The 16,545-nt window shown below is 37.3% G+C and overlaps 1 protein-coding gene and 1 non-coding gene across 3 annotated transcripts; both read right to left on the bottom strand.

Moving 5' to 3' along the window:
* Positions 1 to 349: 349 nt before the first annotated feature.
* On the bottom strand, positions 350 to 456 carry LOC145168264 (small nucleolar RNA R71). Its single transcript, XR_013741831.1, has one exon. It is a non-coding gene; the product is annotated as a small nucleolar RNA R71 (small nucleolar RNA).
* A 9,581-nt stretch (positions 457 to 10,037) lies between these two features.
* Positions 10,038 to 13,585, bottom strand: LOC145165280 (uncharacterized). Of its 2 annotated transcripts, none has more exons than XM_079083988.1 (7): positions 13,297 to 13,585; positions 11,901 to 12,263; positions 11,080 to 11,212; positions 10,854 to 10,990; positions 10,630 to 10,692; positions 10,474 to 10,542; positions 10,038 to 10,386 (listed from the first exon to the last, which is right to left on the bottom strand). In XM_079083988.1, exons 2-7 carry the CDS (start codon positions 12,090 to 12,092, stop codon positions 10,300 to 10,302), a joined length of 681 nt encoding a protein of 226 aa, XP_078940114.1. In that variant the 5' UTR covers positions 12,093 to 12,263; positions 13,297 to 13,585; the 3' UTR covers positions 10,038 to 10,299. The 2 variants fall into 2 exon arrangements, with proteins under 2 accessions (XP_078940114.1, XP_078940115.1); XM_079083989.1 differs by lacking the exon at positions 13,297 to 13,585 and adding an exon at positions 12,374 to 12,477.
* Between the last annotated feature and the right edge of the window lie 2,960 nt (positions 13,586 to 16,545).

Genomic DNA, 16,545 nt, shown 5'->3' with positions numbered 1-16,545 from the left:
TATGAAGCGTATTCGAGAAGATGTTGGTCCAGGATTAGTACAACCCGCGATTCCTGCCACTGCCACATTCGAGTTGAAGGGACACATCCATACTGCACTAAAGGATATCCCATTTTATGGAAAGGATCATGAGGATGCTTTTAAGCATCTAGATGAGTTCAATGACATTGTGGATTATTTCAATGTCCCAAATGTTAATAAAAATACCATCTTGCTAAGGATGCTTCCCGTTACTTTTATGGGAGCTGCTAAAGATTGGTTAAAAGCACTTCCACCTGGTACAATCACTACTTGGGCTCAGATGCGCGAACAAATTTTGGACCAATTTTGCCCACCATCCAAGATAGCTAAACTCAAGAAGGCAATAGCCAACTTTGAGCAACAACCGGGGGAGTCATTATACGAGGCATGGGAGCGTTACAAATGATTGTTAAGGAATTGTCCTCAACATGATCTTAATGTTCAACAAGAGATGTCTATTTTCTATGATGGGGTCAATGTTATGACAAGGCAACTCCTTGATTCTCAAGGGCCACTGACAAAGAAAAATCCAAGGGAGGTCAAGGAGTTGAAGAATTCGCAAAACACTCTCGTGAGTACCACAACCCAAGACAAGATGGAGTAAAAGGTAGTGGAGGTGCGCATTTTAAAGAGATGGCTGCTATGATGGCGATGTTGAATAATATGGACCGGAGATTGACCCAAATGGACCAATCAATTCATGCAATAAGAGTTGGTTGTGAGAAATGCAATGGTCCACACTTGACTAGAGATTTCCATTTGGATGAGTATGGGAACAAGAAGGCTCAAGTATGTTACTCGAGTGGGGACAAATATGATGAAGATTGGAGAAAGCCAAAGAAGGAGTGGCTGCCATACGATGAGTACGAAAAGCAGAAGGAGGAAAAATACAAACAGACTGGCCAGGGTTTCTACCAAAAGGAGCAACCACCAGCTGAGAAGAAAGCTGGTCTGGAGACCATGTTAGTTCGTTTCATGGAAGCTTCAGAGAAAAGACATGATGATACGGATGCGGCATTGAAGGATCAAATAATAATGATAAAGGAGCATCAAACGATGATGAAAAATCAGCAAGCAATGATGATTGACCAACAAACATCATTAAGGAATCAGCAAGCCTCCATCCACAACCTTGAAGCTCAACTTGGTCAACTTACTACTTTGGTGAATGAGAGATTATCTCCCCAATTTCCCGAAAAGAAGACTAATTCCCATGTTATGATGATTGATACTGACGAAGAGGCCATCTCTAAGTTCTTAGAAGCACTAGAGGAGGAGCCAAAGCCATTCGGACCAAAGCCAAAGAAGTCGAAGCTCGAAAACGAAATTGTTGCTGAAACACCAGACTGAGCCCGCCATACTCACGACGTGGGCTTGGTCTGAACAGAAAAATTCAGAATCCGTTCCGGCTTACCGACCGCCTTTGCCGTTTCCGTCTCGAGCACATCTCAGTCCACTGGAAAGGGAACATCTGGAGTTTATTCAACAAATAAAGGGTATTCCTATTAATACCCCTTTTATCGATTCACTTTCAAAAATTCCAGAATACGCGAAGTTCCTACAAGATATTATAGACACTCGTCAACAATTAAAGAAGAACTCTAAAGTTGTTCTTAGTGAGCAAAGTTCAAGAGTGGTATTAGGAAACATACCTAAGAAGATGGGAGATCCTGGACGCCTCACTCTTCCATGTGAGTTTGGAAACAACTTGAAGACTTATGTTTTAGCCGATTCTGGGGCCAGCATAAATTTGATGCTATATTCATTCAATCAAAAGCTGAATATTCAGAAAATGAAGGCTACAAAGATGACCATCCACATGGCCAATCGTTCGGTGACGCAACCAAGGGGAATCGTAGAAGACATCCTTGTTAAAATTGGGAAATTTGTTTTCCCAGTTGACTTTGTGGTTATGGATATGAAGGACGATGTTAATGTCCCAATTATTCTTGGTCACCCTTTGCTTAATACAGCCATAGCTTTAGTTGATGTTCGTGAATCCAAACTTACTTTGAGGGTTGGTGATGTTGAGGAAACTTTTGGAGTACAAGACGGATTTCAAGGAGAAAATGTTCAAGGTGAGGTGTTCAATATTGATGAAGAAAATGAACTTGAAGAATTAGAAAAGCTCATGGAGGAAGAAATTAAGACAATTCATCAAGTCAAACGTACCAAACCGAGAGCATCCATCCCGTTCTTCATTGAAACCTACACAAAACCAACAACGTTGATTAGTGAGGAAAGCGATGATTTGACGAGTGATGAAGACGAGGCTACTTCCAAGGAGACGAGTCCAGTGATGAAGGAAGAAAAGATTCCTATGGAGGTTAATAAGAATGATGAAAAATTAAAGACTAAAGGGATCAAACGCAAACTTGATATAGATGAAGTAAAAGCTAAAAAAGAAAATTCAAATAAGGCGTACATTAGACGAGTTCAAGCGTACAAAAGGCGATGGAAAGAACAGAAGGTGCAGGTGGTGGACTCCTCTGACAGCTCAACGTAGGAGGCACGGAGTCCGGCTCACGACTCCATCAAAAAGAAGCGCTTCTCGGGAGGAAACCCGAGTTTGGTTTGCATTTTCTTTTCATGTCTTTTTAGGAATTTTTAGGAAAATGATCAATTTGTCATCTCATAATCTCTTTAATTGGTAAAAATCGAGTGTGGGGTACTTTAGAAATTAAGTGGTACATAATTAGAATAAATAAGTTTCATTATCTAAATTATATATGGTCGAGACTATGTTTCACGTCGTGAATATCTTTTTCACGTCGTGAATGGGATTGATAAACAGGGTTTCCATAGTTTAGCCCAGTTGTGAAGCCCGGATTCGTTTAGCCCAACTAGCCAGTCACGTTGTGAAATTGCCTTTCACGTCGTGACCTTTAAAACTTACCGGGGGGGACCAGTTACATAAACACTTTGACCCACCTTCCCATTTGTTTATTCACTGGCGCACGAACGGAAGCAAGCCGCACAACGATTTTCCTCCATTTTTCTCATAAATTGTTTGAATCTTTTGTCGCTTAACTTCATTTGGTAAGTATTTCATCCCCTAATTGTTGCTATTCTTCACATTTCGTGCATTTTGGGTGGTTAGGGTTTACTTAGGAATTAAAAATCCCAAAATTGGTTGAATTGGTTAGTATTTTCAGTTTGCATGGCCTTAGATTAGTGAGATAAACAAACCCCAAGTATGATTTTTGCTGGATTTGGACTGTAAAATGCTCGAATCAGTTTCACGTCCCGACAGCGCGCCACGACGTGGAATGCTTGCCCACATCGTGAATCCTGGGCGACCAGTGTCCTGTTTTGTTTTTAATATAATATGTTGGGTGTTTTGTTTTGTTTTTGATGATTTCAGGCAAATGGCTCCTAGAAGGGCAGTCCAGCAGGAGAATAACCCGATTGATGTGGCTAGTATTCACCCGTTGTATCGTTTTCCGCAAAATTTATCTCGGTTTTGTTGACAACTTACGAAAACCGGTTGGGATGGCTTTATAACAGCGAGTTTGCAATAGCACCCATTTTAGATTGGAGATGGCTACGAGGTGTGGGAATGGCCTTGGAATTGGAGCGATATTGGACAAAGGTGTATGAAGGAGATGGTTTTTCATTTACGTGTCATGGATGGAGAAATCTTTTCGCTGTTCAAGAGCCCGTCTATCGGGAATTATCGATAGAGTTTTTCGCTACCGTAAGCTTTGAGGAAAGGACTATGGATTTTGATTACAACCGGGCGCTTGTTTTCCGGTTGGGCGGGGTTTATCGCGAGTGCAGTCTTCGCGAGTTCGCATGGCGCATGGGCTTATACACGGAGGTGGAAACTCAATCCCCATTTTTTGTGCCATTCTTGCTTGGATGTGTTCGGGATTTTACACCCGGAACTTTAGATGTCCAATTTTGAAGGACTATCTCAAATCACGAGTATAATTCTCGTGATGCTAGTAAGGCACAAATTCGAAGTCCTGTTCATCGATTCCTTCATCGCCTTGTCACTTTTTCTATCAATCACAAACATCATGGCGATAAGGTTTCCATCCAGAATTTGTTTTACTTGTGGAGTATCATCACGCCAGGGGTTTGTTGTGATCTTCATTACATGCTTGCACGATTTTTGGGAAAAAAGCGGCCGGCTCTAGGCAAGGGAGTCCGGTCACGGGTGGACATTTAGTCACCCGCCTTGCCCGGTCTTACGACATTTTGACTCCTAATTTTCTTCGGAACCTTACTCGTTTCTCGGACAATGAATTGACGATTCAAGTGTTGGGTATTATGAGGGTGGTGGTGAATGTTGGGGGCGGCTATGTGATACCCCCGGAGGATGGTGATCAACAAATGGAGCAACCCGAGCAACAACCTCCACCGAGGCCCAGAAGGCGGAATGTTAGAGCCCGGGGAGACGTGGAGAGAGATCTTCAAGCAGCTCAACAATATGAGGGTGGAGTACTCACCAACTCGTTTCAAAGTCGGGTTGGTTCTTATTTGGATAATCTTCACGGTGGGATGACATATAACACCCAACTTCTTGAAACCATGTTTTCTCATATGGGTGTGGTTCGACCACCTTCCGTGCCACCACAATGCCCGTAAATACCTACATGGGAGGAACTATGGATACCAAGGGGTGATGGAGAGGGACCAAGTGGAGCACGAGGCGGAGAAGATGACGATTGATTACTTGTTTATTTTATTTTGTTTTTAGTTTAAATTTGGGTTGTGTTGTTTATGAACTTGTTTGGTTTGTAAGACATATTAAATTATTATGTTACTTTTATTTCCTTTTGGTGGTTGAATTTCAGATTGCTAAAGGAGTCTCGGGAAGAAAAGTCGAGTCGAGAGCATATACGTCTAGACAAGTGTCGTTTAGAGTCTAAAGTCGAGAGTCGAGACCCACAATTGGAAATAAGTGTGGGGTGCGTCGAGAGAGAGGGTAGAGTTATAAAAGAGTCTTAAGATCTTGCATTAGCAGCGTCTTATTTCATTAAGATGTTGGTAACAAGTCCAAGTTGAAAGAGGAAGTGGAGAATTTTATTTCCTGACTGCCCAGTATTCACGACGTGGCCCACTAATTCACGTCGTGAATCAAAATTCACGGATTTTCAGAACACGTTTTTAAGCGACATCACGACGTGTTCCTTACTTGCACGACGTGATTCTTAATTTTTCACAAAATTGAAGTCCATTGGCGCATTTTACTTTATGGTTCACCACGTTTCTTCTTGAGATCATTATGAAGAGTATTATGGCTCGTTTTCTTTACCGTACAATGTGGCGTATGCTTTCACACATTATTATTTACACCTTGGAGATTTGCACCACCTTTATTGAAGGTTGAAGTTTCGATTCCGTATTTTATTGACACTTTATATATTTCGCGAGTTCAAGGTCCAATTCCTATTTAGAAGAGGTCCATATTCGAATTGCACATTTCATCCGCACGACTGGAGTTCGATCTCACCGCTGCTATCCCAGGGGAGTCTGTTCCTTTTTCTCCCTTTTCTTACTTTTAATTTATTTTATGCATACAATGAGGGCATTGTATGTAATAAGTGTGGGGTAGGGGGTCGAAAAAGTAAAATAGTTAATTGCTAGAAATTCAGGAAAATTTAAAAATTTACAACAATTTAGTAGTAATTTTCATAGGTTTGAAATAATAATCTAATAAATTCTCTAGTAATGATAATTTGAACTTAAGTTGCTAGTGTTGCGTTGGGATGATCCGATGAGAACTCAAATGTTTAGTTGAGCCAATATACGCTATAGTGCATTTGTGGCCTCCTTTATTCTAGTGAAATCATGGGACAAAAACACAACCTCGCTTAGTTTGAGGGATGCAATATGTTTAGCAGTCTGTACTTGAAATGTATCCAGGAAAACTAATATCTTTAACCAATAAGGGTTGAAGTTAAGCGCCCCTACTTAAGCATGTAGGGTTTTGAGTGAAAAAAAGTGAGTACATGTAAAAAAAAAAGTGAGAGAGAGAAATTACCAACAAGTGAAAAATTGAGGAATTTTTGGAGCTATAGAAGTATCAAAGTTTGAAGATCAAAGATCAAAAATTCTGAAGAAATATAAAACTGAAGATACCAAGAATTACACAAGAAGGTGGTGAATTCGAAGAAATCAAATATCAAATATCAAAGAAGTGAAGAATTCAATAGCTCCATATTGTGGTATCTAAAAGTTGTAATTCTCTAGATTATGTATGCTTGGGTAGCTTTACAAAAATACCTTGAGGTTAGAAAGATTTCCGAGGATGGATTCGGGGGGATGCATAAAATGAGCATTGTTCAAAAGAAGTGGGCGCATGTTTATGAGGATTGTGAGTATTTAGGATTGAGGGGGGTTACTTAGGAAAAATTTTAGACACAAATGCACGCGTTGAGGTCTTGGCATAATGGCTGAGTTTGAGTTGGATCGTTCTTTGTGATGTTGGTGATAAAGGTTTAATTTGAAAAATAATTAGATTTGCTTGAGGGCAAGCAAAGTATAAGTGTGGGGTATTTTGATATTGCCATATTTATACATATTTTTAGGCAATATTTATTTACATTTTTACTAATAATTTGGTTATTTGCATAGAAGATTGATACTTATAAGCTTAAATTATATTTTGCAGCCAAATTGAAGCATTTTCGAAGAAAGGGACCAAAAATGACAAAACATGGAACTTTGGAGACTTGGAGTACAAAAGTAGAAGAAACCCACGAATTCAGCTCAAATCACGACGTGAACTAGAAGGCCACGACGTGGCATGAGTATTCTGGAAGATAAGTATTTGCGAAGTAAAATCCTTGCCCGATAAGGATTTCTCCTAAGTCACGACGTGAAGATGTCATTCACGACGTAAAACTCAAATTTCGGGATTATTATAAAAACCTAAGATCATTACGATTGAAGGGGGACTTTTTGGCTGCCTTGGAGGGTTCCTGGAGACGATTTTCAGAAGAAGAAAAAGTTTGGAATTGGCTTTCAACACCAAGGGAGAAGAAGTTCATAATTTGATTCATAATTTGGTACATTTAAATATGTTTTTGATTATGGATTTTGTTTGCTTAGTTGCTAGGATGTCCAGCTAAATCTAGCTCCTTCTGTTAGCTAGATGAAGCTGGACTCATGGTGTATTTACTTTAGCTTTGATTTACTAATTGGTTAAGACTTGTGTTAGATTGATTTTACCTAGCATGTTTGTTTGATAATTAATTGCTTTAAATTCTTATTCTGTGTAGTTAGTGAATATGAAGCTGCATGAATATGAATACCTAATAATTCAGTGAACACTAGTTTATTAGAGCTAAGATCAAACCAATCTTAGATAAGCAATTGGATCATTGAATTAGGTTGTGCTAGAGAACTCATATTATGACCATAATTGTGTTTATCAAATCAATCTTACATGGCTCCAATCATATTCAATAATTGATTTTGTGTTAACTATTGTGTGACCATACATAGACTTACATGAATTAATTAATGTTAGTATATTTAGAACTAAATTGCTAATACTATCTTAATTGGTACCAACAGTAATTGTCATAAGCTAAATTATAAACCATTGAAGGAAAGTGGATTCGAACTAATAGAAGTGTTTTAATAATTGACTGAAGTTTGTATTAAGAATTAAGTTCAACAAAACTTGTAAAATTAGATAAAACCCTTTTATTTGTTAATAATTAGGTTAATTTAGTAGTAGATAAATTAATTAGTCAAAACCGTTCCCTGTGATCGACACCCGACTTACCCGACTATTCTATAATTTGACTAGGTACACCGCCTAGGTGCAAAAGTTAAGGTAGTTTGGTTATAAATTTAAAATTAGGTGTAGCTAATTGCACGCATCAGTGATGGGTGGTGGAGGCGGGTGGGTGTGATGGTGATGGGTGGTGGTTGGTGGTAGTGACAGGTGGTGGTCATAGTGGTGGGTGGGTGGTAGTGATGGGAGGTGGAGGTGGATGGTAGTGGTGGGTGGGTGGTGGTTGTGGTGGGTGGTGGTCGCGGGTGGTGGTGATGATGGTGCGTAGGGTTGGTGGTGGCGGGTGGTGGTGATGGGTGGTAATGGTTGGCAGTGGCGGGTGTTGGTGATGATGTTGGGTGGTGGTTTTCGTGGGTGGTGAGTGGGGGTGGTGGTAGTGGTGGTGTTGTTTGGGTGGTGAGTGGTGTTGGTTAGTGGGTTTTTTAATTTTTTTATTTATTTTTTGATTTATGTTAATATTATTTGATGATTTTAATTTAAAAAAATTGTGTGGTCCAAATTTATTCTCAAATTTTCTCGCAATAAGAAATGTTCTCGATTGAACGCTCTTTATATATATATATATATATATATATATATATATATATATATATATATATATATATATATATATATGTGTGTGTGTGTGTGTGTGTGTGTGTGTGTTGATAATAACTTTGCTTAATATTATGAAAAACTGGTTTGTGTTAGTATTACATTCATTATATATCATCATTATAAATAAATACAAAGATGCATAAAGGAAACCATAATATACATAAGGAATGAGGATATTGGCTTAGTATTAGTGATAGCGATGACTATGAGCGTGTTCGGCACGGAGCGTTTGGGAGCGATTGAGAGCTTCTAGCTTCTAGCGTTTGACAAAACGCTCCGTTTTGAACAGAAAGCCTCGTTCGGCACTACAAGCTTCTAGCGTTTACTTTAAACAAAACGCTCCAAATCCAAATGCTACTTCATGTTGCGTTTAACAAAACGCTATAAGCTACAAGCTACCCGCTACAAGCCACCCGCTACCAGCTAATTTTGCCGAACACGCTCTATATTATGATGTGGTGAAGGCAATTGTCGTAGTATTTGCATAGCCAATTCATTTTTAGTGATTGGGGAGTTAACATCTGATGGGACATCAACAAGAAATTCATCCAATTCGTACGTGAAATTATAGTATTCTAGACATCTTGTAGTTGAGGAAAATTCATCGAATTTGTACCATAAATCTTTGGCGGTACAGTTGTCACTTGAAATAATTTGAAGTAGTTATGGTCACAGGTTGAATAAAACGACGACTTTTTACATGAGTCGATGGCTTCTTAGTATTCATCATCACCACCCATGGGAAGAGATTTTCCACTTATATGGCCAAGTATTTCACACCCTTATACATATAGAGTAAAATACGGTGTCGTAACATGTAATTTAAACCATTGACATAGTTTGAAACTGAATCGTGAGTACACATTTTAAGAGCCTATATGAGTTATGTTGTCTGACAGTGAAGTTTTTGGAGTTTGAGGATGAGTCTGTCATCATAGAGGGTAGAGGTTCAAAAGCATGTAAAATGAACTGTAAAAAACAAAGGATAGGAAGATACTTACCGGAAGAAGAGGGGGGGGGGGATGGTGAGAAGACAATCAAATAACTCTTGGTAAGTGAGGGTTGATGTAGATGATAACCAAGAGGATGAAAGTGACCGGAGAGTCTTTGTTGGTGTTTGACAATGATAGTAAGACAAAGGTCAGCCGGAAAAAATACCAGCCGAAAAAGATGATAGTTGGCAATGGTGGTGAGAAACCAAGACAACTAGGCTTGATACTATGTTTGATTTTATGGAAAACCTTTAGGGTTGGTATTACATTATCATTCCTAGAATAAATACAAAAGATACACAAAGGACCTTAAACTATAGTTTAGAAGTAACAAAATAACACTAATCTATATATACATGTATTTAACAAATTTTACTTAATATTAACTTTTCAATATTATATATGTGAAGTTTGTAATTAAAAAACTTGTGTACAATATTCATTTTGTATCGTGTTGAAGATGTGTATCTTCTAAAAGGTTTATCAAAAAAACTATCTTAAAACTCATGTCGATTGTTTTACAAGGTTGGTAAATCCGACTGGTCGATCAGGTAACTAGAGCCGAACACTTTTCAACATCAATGATGATGATGAGTATTTACAAGAAAAAGAAAATCATATTTAGATTGAATACTTGCGGAAAACTCGTAAAAACATGCTAAAATTATGCGTTGATTGCAATGAGATACGATTTAGATATAAACGAAGCCTAGAACGTGGCTCAATATTACATGGTTAAAGATGAAGGAGAGATCATCATAAAGCCAAGAAACAAGCTTTTCTATCTCCAGTTAAGTCGTCTACAATTAAGAGTTGGCGCTAATCGGTTAGGATAATAGTATGTATACACAAACAACACGCAAGCGCACACACAACATCAACATCCTCCTCTCTTTCTTTCTCTCTCTCTCTCTCTCTCTCTCTCTCTCTCTATCAGTTTTGATCCTTTTGGCTTCTTCCAGATTTCCGCCTCTTGGCTGCATTGATGAACTCCATTATTGCTTCCATTTCACTTACTTTCTACATCATTGAAAACACAATGGTCAGCAGTTTGCTAACAAGTGCACAAAGGTTAAAAGAGCCAAAATGATCACACGAATTGAGGACCTGGGAAGCAAAGTGTTTGTGAACAGCGTTAACCAGCTGTTCCTTTGTTGGATTAGAGTGCATGTTACCCTAATATATTAAAAAAAAATCACATGTTAAAATAATGTATGACAATTAACAAACAAGAAATGAATTTGTGTTGCTTATGAATCTTACAAGGTTGAAGGTGCTGTAATATCGCCATAGTGTGTTGGTTCCGAGCTTCGAGAAGTTCACTTTCTGCTCATTCACACAAAAGCATAAAAACCGTCTTAATGAGAGACTAAATGACCATTTTATCCTTACAAAGAAATTCATAATAGTTTAATTCGTTACATTAGATTTTCAGGTGCAAATACACATATTTTGACCATAAAAATTTAAATTTGATTCCAACTTACAGGATAACATGCGTGCATATTGGATTGAGTTTCTTTGCAACCATTACGATTAGCAGACTTCACTGATGGAGATAGACCCCACGGTCTTGTGTAACGAACTCTAGGTTTGTTCAGTTTGCTGAACTCTGTTGCAGTTGCTGCCAATCAAAATTCAACAACACAAAACTTGATAATGGGTCCCACTCCCACATGAATTGATTTATTATTGAAAAAAGTATCAACTTACGAAACTCATTGACATCAGAACCACTGCTTGAAATATCAAATTCATACTCATCATCTTCTTCATGACCAGTTGGGGGTTCAAGAACACTCAAAGCATTCCTTTGCAGCTTCACTTCAACTCCATTTTTCAGAACCTAGTAAAAGTCGGAAATTTGGTAAAAGGGTTAAGCGACTTTCTTTCATAATGACAAAATACAAGAATCTTGACTATAATTATTAATTAATACCATCAAGATTTGTAACAGTGACAACTGGCAAATACGTTACTTTGCTTAAAACAAGAAAAATGAAAGTCGCAATTTTTATGAAACCCATAAAAGATGACGCATATACAAAATGGGTTCAAGAAAAAGCATCCACTTTCATGACTCGCTATTCAATTATAGGGTCTTAATGATGACATAATAAAAGAATCTTGTTGACCAGAATTGATTTTATAGGTGACAATCGGTAAATTTGTTTTAGCTTGAAACAAAAAAAGAAAGGGAAAGTTGCAGTTATCATGATCACCCTATCGATGACATAAAAGTTAGACACATAAAAAATTCAAGATCTCGAAAAAAATAATAACACTTCACTTTCATGATACCACATTTGATTATATCTACTGTCACCACTACTACTAACAACATTATTTGAACAAAATCGAATTTTGATGGTCCCATCCCATGTACAATTTCAATCATTTTGGCATGCTATTTCCCCCTTTTTTTTTTCTCCTTAATTAGTGTAACCAAAAGATTCAAAGTAACAAAGGGTGCATGAAATTGAATTAAAAGCAAGAGAAAAAAATAATAATAATAAAAATAAACGGAATAATACCAGCCAATGCCAACCACCGAGGCCAACAGCCTTCTTCACAACGCCTTGAAGACCCACCAAAACAGATTTTGTTCGGTTGTTTCCTGTCACGATTACTTTTGTATGCCTAGGAAGAACAGAAAGCTCTTCATCCCCACTTTCCTCACGAAAAGGAGAGAACACTCGAGAAGAAAACAGCTCTGGTTCCAACATTCCTATTAATTTTTTCTAACAATTTTTGTATATTTGTATTCAATATTCAAACTCCCAACACAATGATCTAAAGTAAATTCAGGGGTTTGCTATCATGCATGCACTTCGTCTTTCTGACATTGAGCATAGATTTGAACAATTGGATAAATAAACACCAGCAACTCCGAATTCCTGAAAGAAAAAACAGAAAATTGTGATTAGAAACCCTAAAAGACCATTACTGCGAGCTCAAGTTTCTTACTTTTTGATTAAATTTTACACTTCTTGATATAACTTCTTACCATGAGTGAACTAAGTGTAAAACGATAGAAATTTGTTAACGATAGTGAATAATCTGATTGAAAAACGGAATTAAACAGCAACTAAGCTCCAATGGTGAAAGAATTTAAACCTTTTTTTTTTTGAAATTTATCAAAATTTTGAAATGATGAGGGAGGAAGGACGAGAGAGAGAGAGAGAGAGAGAGAGAGAGAGAGAGAGAGTTCTTATCTGCTTGAGCTTAAAAGATTGAATCTTTAAATTCTGACACGAAACTTTTAAGAGAATGTTGAATGCAAAATGACCCACAAGGTCATTGGATCTCCCTATCGTTCACGGATTCGGTTTGAAAACAATAAATGAATCGAACGAATGCACATATAATATAAATTTATTCATCGATAGCATTTGGAAACTCAATTTTACCACTGGGGTCTTCAAGAACATCAACTTGAGTTTAAAAAAAAAAAAAAAATAAATAAAAAAAAAAAATCACCGTTCATAAAACAAATTTTTAATATTATTTTCGAACATTTCAACTCATTTTTAACAAACTGGATTAAATCCCCGATCAATTTCACTCAATTCAGATATTATAAAACATGAAACTCTGAACCATGTATGCAATCATATGAAATTCAACTGAATATCTCTAAAAATCAACAACACCCGTATTTATAAATGCGATATTGTGATTAGAATCCCAAATTTATTCAGAAGGCCGATGATTAAGCTTGACGGGCGATGTAAAATGCACGGAAAAAATTCTATGAATTAAACATCGAATCTTCAATTAACATGACACTACACAGAATCCTTTTGAACAAACAGGCTAGTATCAATTAAATCTTTCAATTTTATACACTAGATTATTAGATACCGATGAAGCCTGAACTAATGTAAAATGCAATGAAACGAGAATACAAAGATTAATCGTACTCATTACCTCATACAACACTGAAGTTCAGCAGAGCCATAAAAAGCGAGAAGTGGGGAGTGTGAAACAGAGGTCACAAGGGTTTGACGGGATATATAATTCAAATTTGGGGTCCGATTTGAGTGAAAAAAAATTGGGAATTCTTCCTGGGGCTCTCTAGAGGAGAAATGTATCAAAGTTCGAGAGAGATTTTGCGGGGAAAATTGTTGATCAATCAAGATTCTTTCTTGTTGGAATATACAGAACACAAGCAGAGAGAGAGAGAGAGAGAGAGAGAGAGAGTATACACACACTAAATGCTTACCAACTGCCATTGGAAACGACCTGCAAATGAATAAGACACACGCACACTGTGTACGGTCAATCACACACAATCTTGCTTTTGGGTCACCGGTTTAACCTGCTATTATTGGTTTTTCTAGCGTCCGGTTTAATCTTTAAATCTCGGCTTGGCTCGGTCTCGGTCCACTATTTGTCTTCTTCTGTTTGAAATTTGAAATGCATATGTATGGACTATGGAGCATACTCATATTTCTTCGACCCGACCCGATGATATAGGGATCTCATTTTAATATCTACCATCTCTAACTACTTAGTACTTACCCCCTTCATTTTCTTTTTTCTTTGTATACACAATTTTTATCAATTTATCTAACAAGGCATTTGCAGCAACATCACTTGTTTAAAATGGTTTTTTCAAAAATTTAAAAAAAAAAAAAAAATCATAGCTTAGAATAAGAGGATTTAACCTTCTTTTTTTTTTTACTTTGACCGACTTGTAGGGTTTTTCCAAAATAACAAGATATTATGCTCTTAAATAATAAACGGATCTCGCTCACATAACATTCATGCAAAAGTCGCAAAGACAAAAGCATATAACGACACCTAATGTCCTACAATATAGTGAAAAGATTGAGCTGGATCCGACTACTCGAAGTCCAAAGAATCAGTTATCTGAATTGCCTAAACCAAACGTAAGCTAAAGCTCAGTCTACAGTTCAAAACCTTTAACTTTGACCCAAAAGTCAACGGTCAAAGTTGAAAAGTCAACAATCTAGTCAACAGGCGCTCCGCACCCACAAGAAGACAAAATAGTTGTGTTTTCAGACAATCATAAGTGCATCTAGAAAAACCCCAAAAACGCACCACGCCCAAGCCCGGCATGTCGCGCCCCGGCCTTTTTCATAAGGGTAAATAGATTTAATCCATTAAGTCACGGCTCAACTTTCCAGATCTGATTCCCATTTATGTATTAAAGGATAAAGTTTCCAACTTTATCCATCAATACATCCCCAACATGTAAGATCTAAACTTTAACACTAAAAAGTGACCTAAATGACCATATCACTTGCATAACTTAATGGGAAAACAAAAGATCCCAACTTTCTTAGTCCAAAAGGTCCAAGGGACATTCCAAAGTTCTCAAAAGGTGCTAGAGTTCCTTCGACTCCAATATCAAGAACAAAATGGACCAAAAAGTGAAAAATACAACAAATAGTAAGATCTACCAAACCAAAAAGCAAGTTTGAAGCTTTATACTCACAAAGGTCTAAAAATGAAGTAAGATTGTTGGATCTACACTTGAAACCACCATCTATGCAACCAAATAAACCTTCTTGATCTTCAAACTTCACTAAAATACCCAAATAAGCACAAAAAATGGTTCAGAGAGAGAGGATAAGCTCACAATACTCAAAGGATGATAAGGTTTCACTCAAGGAACATTATAGGGTAAGTGGAAGCTAAGAAATGACAAGTGTCTTTGAGTTAATGCACCTAAAATACCTCCACAACCCTAAAAACATGTTCAACCCACTGGGCCGGAGGCGCTCTGGGCCATTGAAGAGGTTCTCCACACCCTCAATGCATTTCAACAATTTTTTTAGTTTTTTTAGCAAATACGATTAACGGCTTCATGTTTTTCCCCATCCTTCTACTTTCTTATGGAATATAAAACCACCAATAAAAGTATAGGAAAAGCATAATCAGGACTCGAGAATTATAATAAAAACCTCCGCAACGTGAAACCCTCAAATAAACAATTTGGTAAGCGCACATGACAAATACTCAATTCATGAACCAGATGTTACATTGTAATTCCTTCTTTAAGTTGTATTTTATATTGCATTCATAAACCATGTCCTTGGCGTGCTTTCTTTAAAACGTAAGTTCAAGTTATTGGGTGGATTAAACATCTAAACCGACTCGTTGGATCTCTTTTCATAAAGTAGACTCCAAGTGATCGTGTGGTACATCCATTACTAACTTACATTTCTAACTTCTTACTTCAACGCCTTTATTGCAAGTGTTTTTTTGGATTGCATGATCTTTTTGGATTATTCTTGACTTGATTATCATCTATATACCATCACATTGGCATCATCCAAGTGTAGTTTTGGTACCTTGATTTATTAAATTAAATAATATATTAAAAAACGAAAAAGCACCTCCCCTCACCCCCAAGGTGCCACATTGTTTCCAATAGGTAACAATAGTTTTGACATGGAAAAATCCAAATTAATATTTGATTACCAAAATATCAATTTAATCGTGAATATATGTTAATCTATCGGATGGGTTTAACAACCATCTGTAACATTCATTGATCCAGGTTGGTATACATTTGACATTGAGCAAACCAAGGAGTCTATTGAGCTTTCAGTGCTACATATGGGAAGAAACTGATACGAGGGATTGGTCGAGAAAATAGCTACTTCCAGATTGGTCGATTCATTCAACGATGAAGAATTTAGAGTTTTCACGAAGACGTGACGCGAGCCTAGCTATCTCGAGACACGACTTTTTATTAAATCGCGACTACTTTCCTGACATTCAAAGACCAAAATGCGCCAATTCTCATTGTGTGTTGTAACAATGATTTTCTCACAATTGAGTTCCAGTTTCTACAGGGTCCACGTTGTGGCCAACAACTTGCCACAACGTGGCAACGCCCCAGTTAGATTTTCGAGTTGTCAAGTTTAGTTGTCTGCTTCTTATTTTGTTGTCACGAGTCCAAAAATCTCAACAAGTATGTTCAATTCAAAAAATTTTCCAGCAGACAAATTCAAGCTAGTATCAACAAGCAACCCACAACATTCGATCCAATCTCGCGACTACGTACCCAAGGCGAGTTTGTTCCTTGTCTCCATATTTTATTTGATAAGTTTTTGATTGTTTTTATACAATGAGGGCATTGTATAATTTAAGTTTGGGGTAGGGAATTGAAAAAGGAAAATAGCATGCTAGATTGAAATAAAA

This window comes from Lactuca virosa, chromosome 3 (assembly GCF_052849685.1).
Source record: "Lactuca virosa cultivar CGN04683 chromosome 3, Lactuca_virosa_CGN04683_v6, whole genome shotgun sequence".
In the NCBI taxonomy this organism is placed as follows: Eukaryota; Viridiplantae; Streptophyta; class Magnoliopsida; order Asterales; family Asteraceae; genus Lactuca; species Lactuca virosa.
This window is presented reverse-complemented; position numbering and strand designations above follow the sequence as displayed.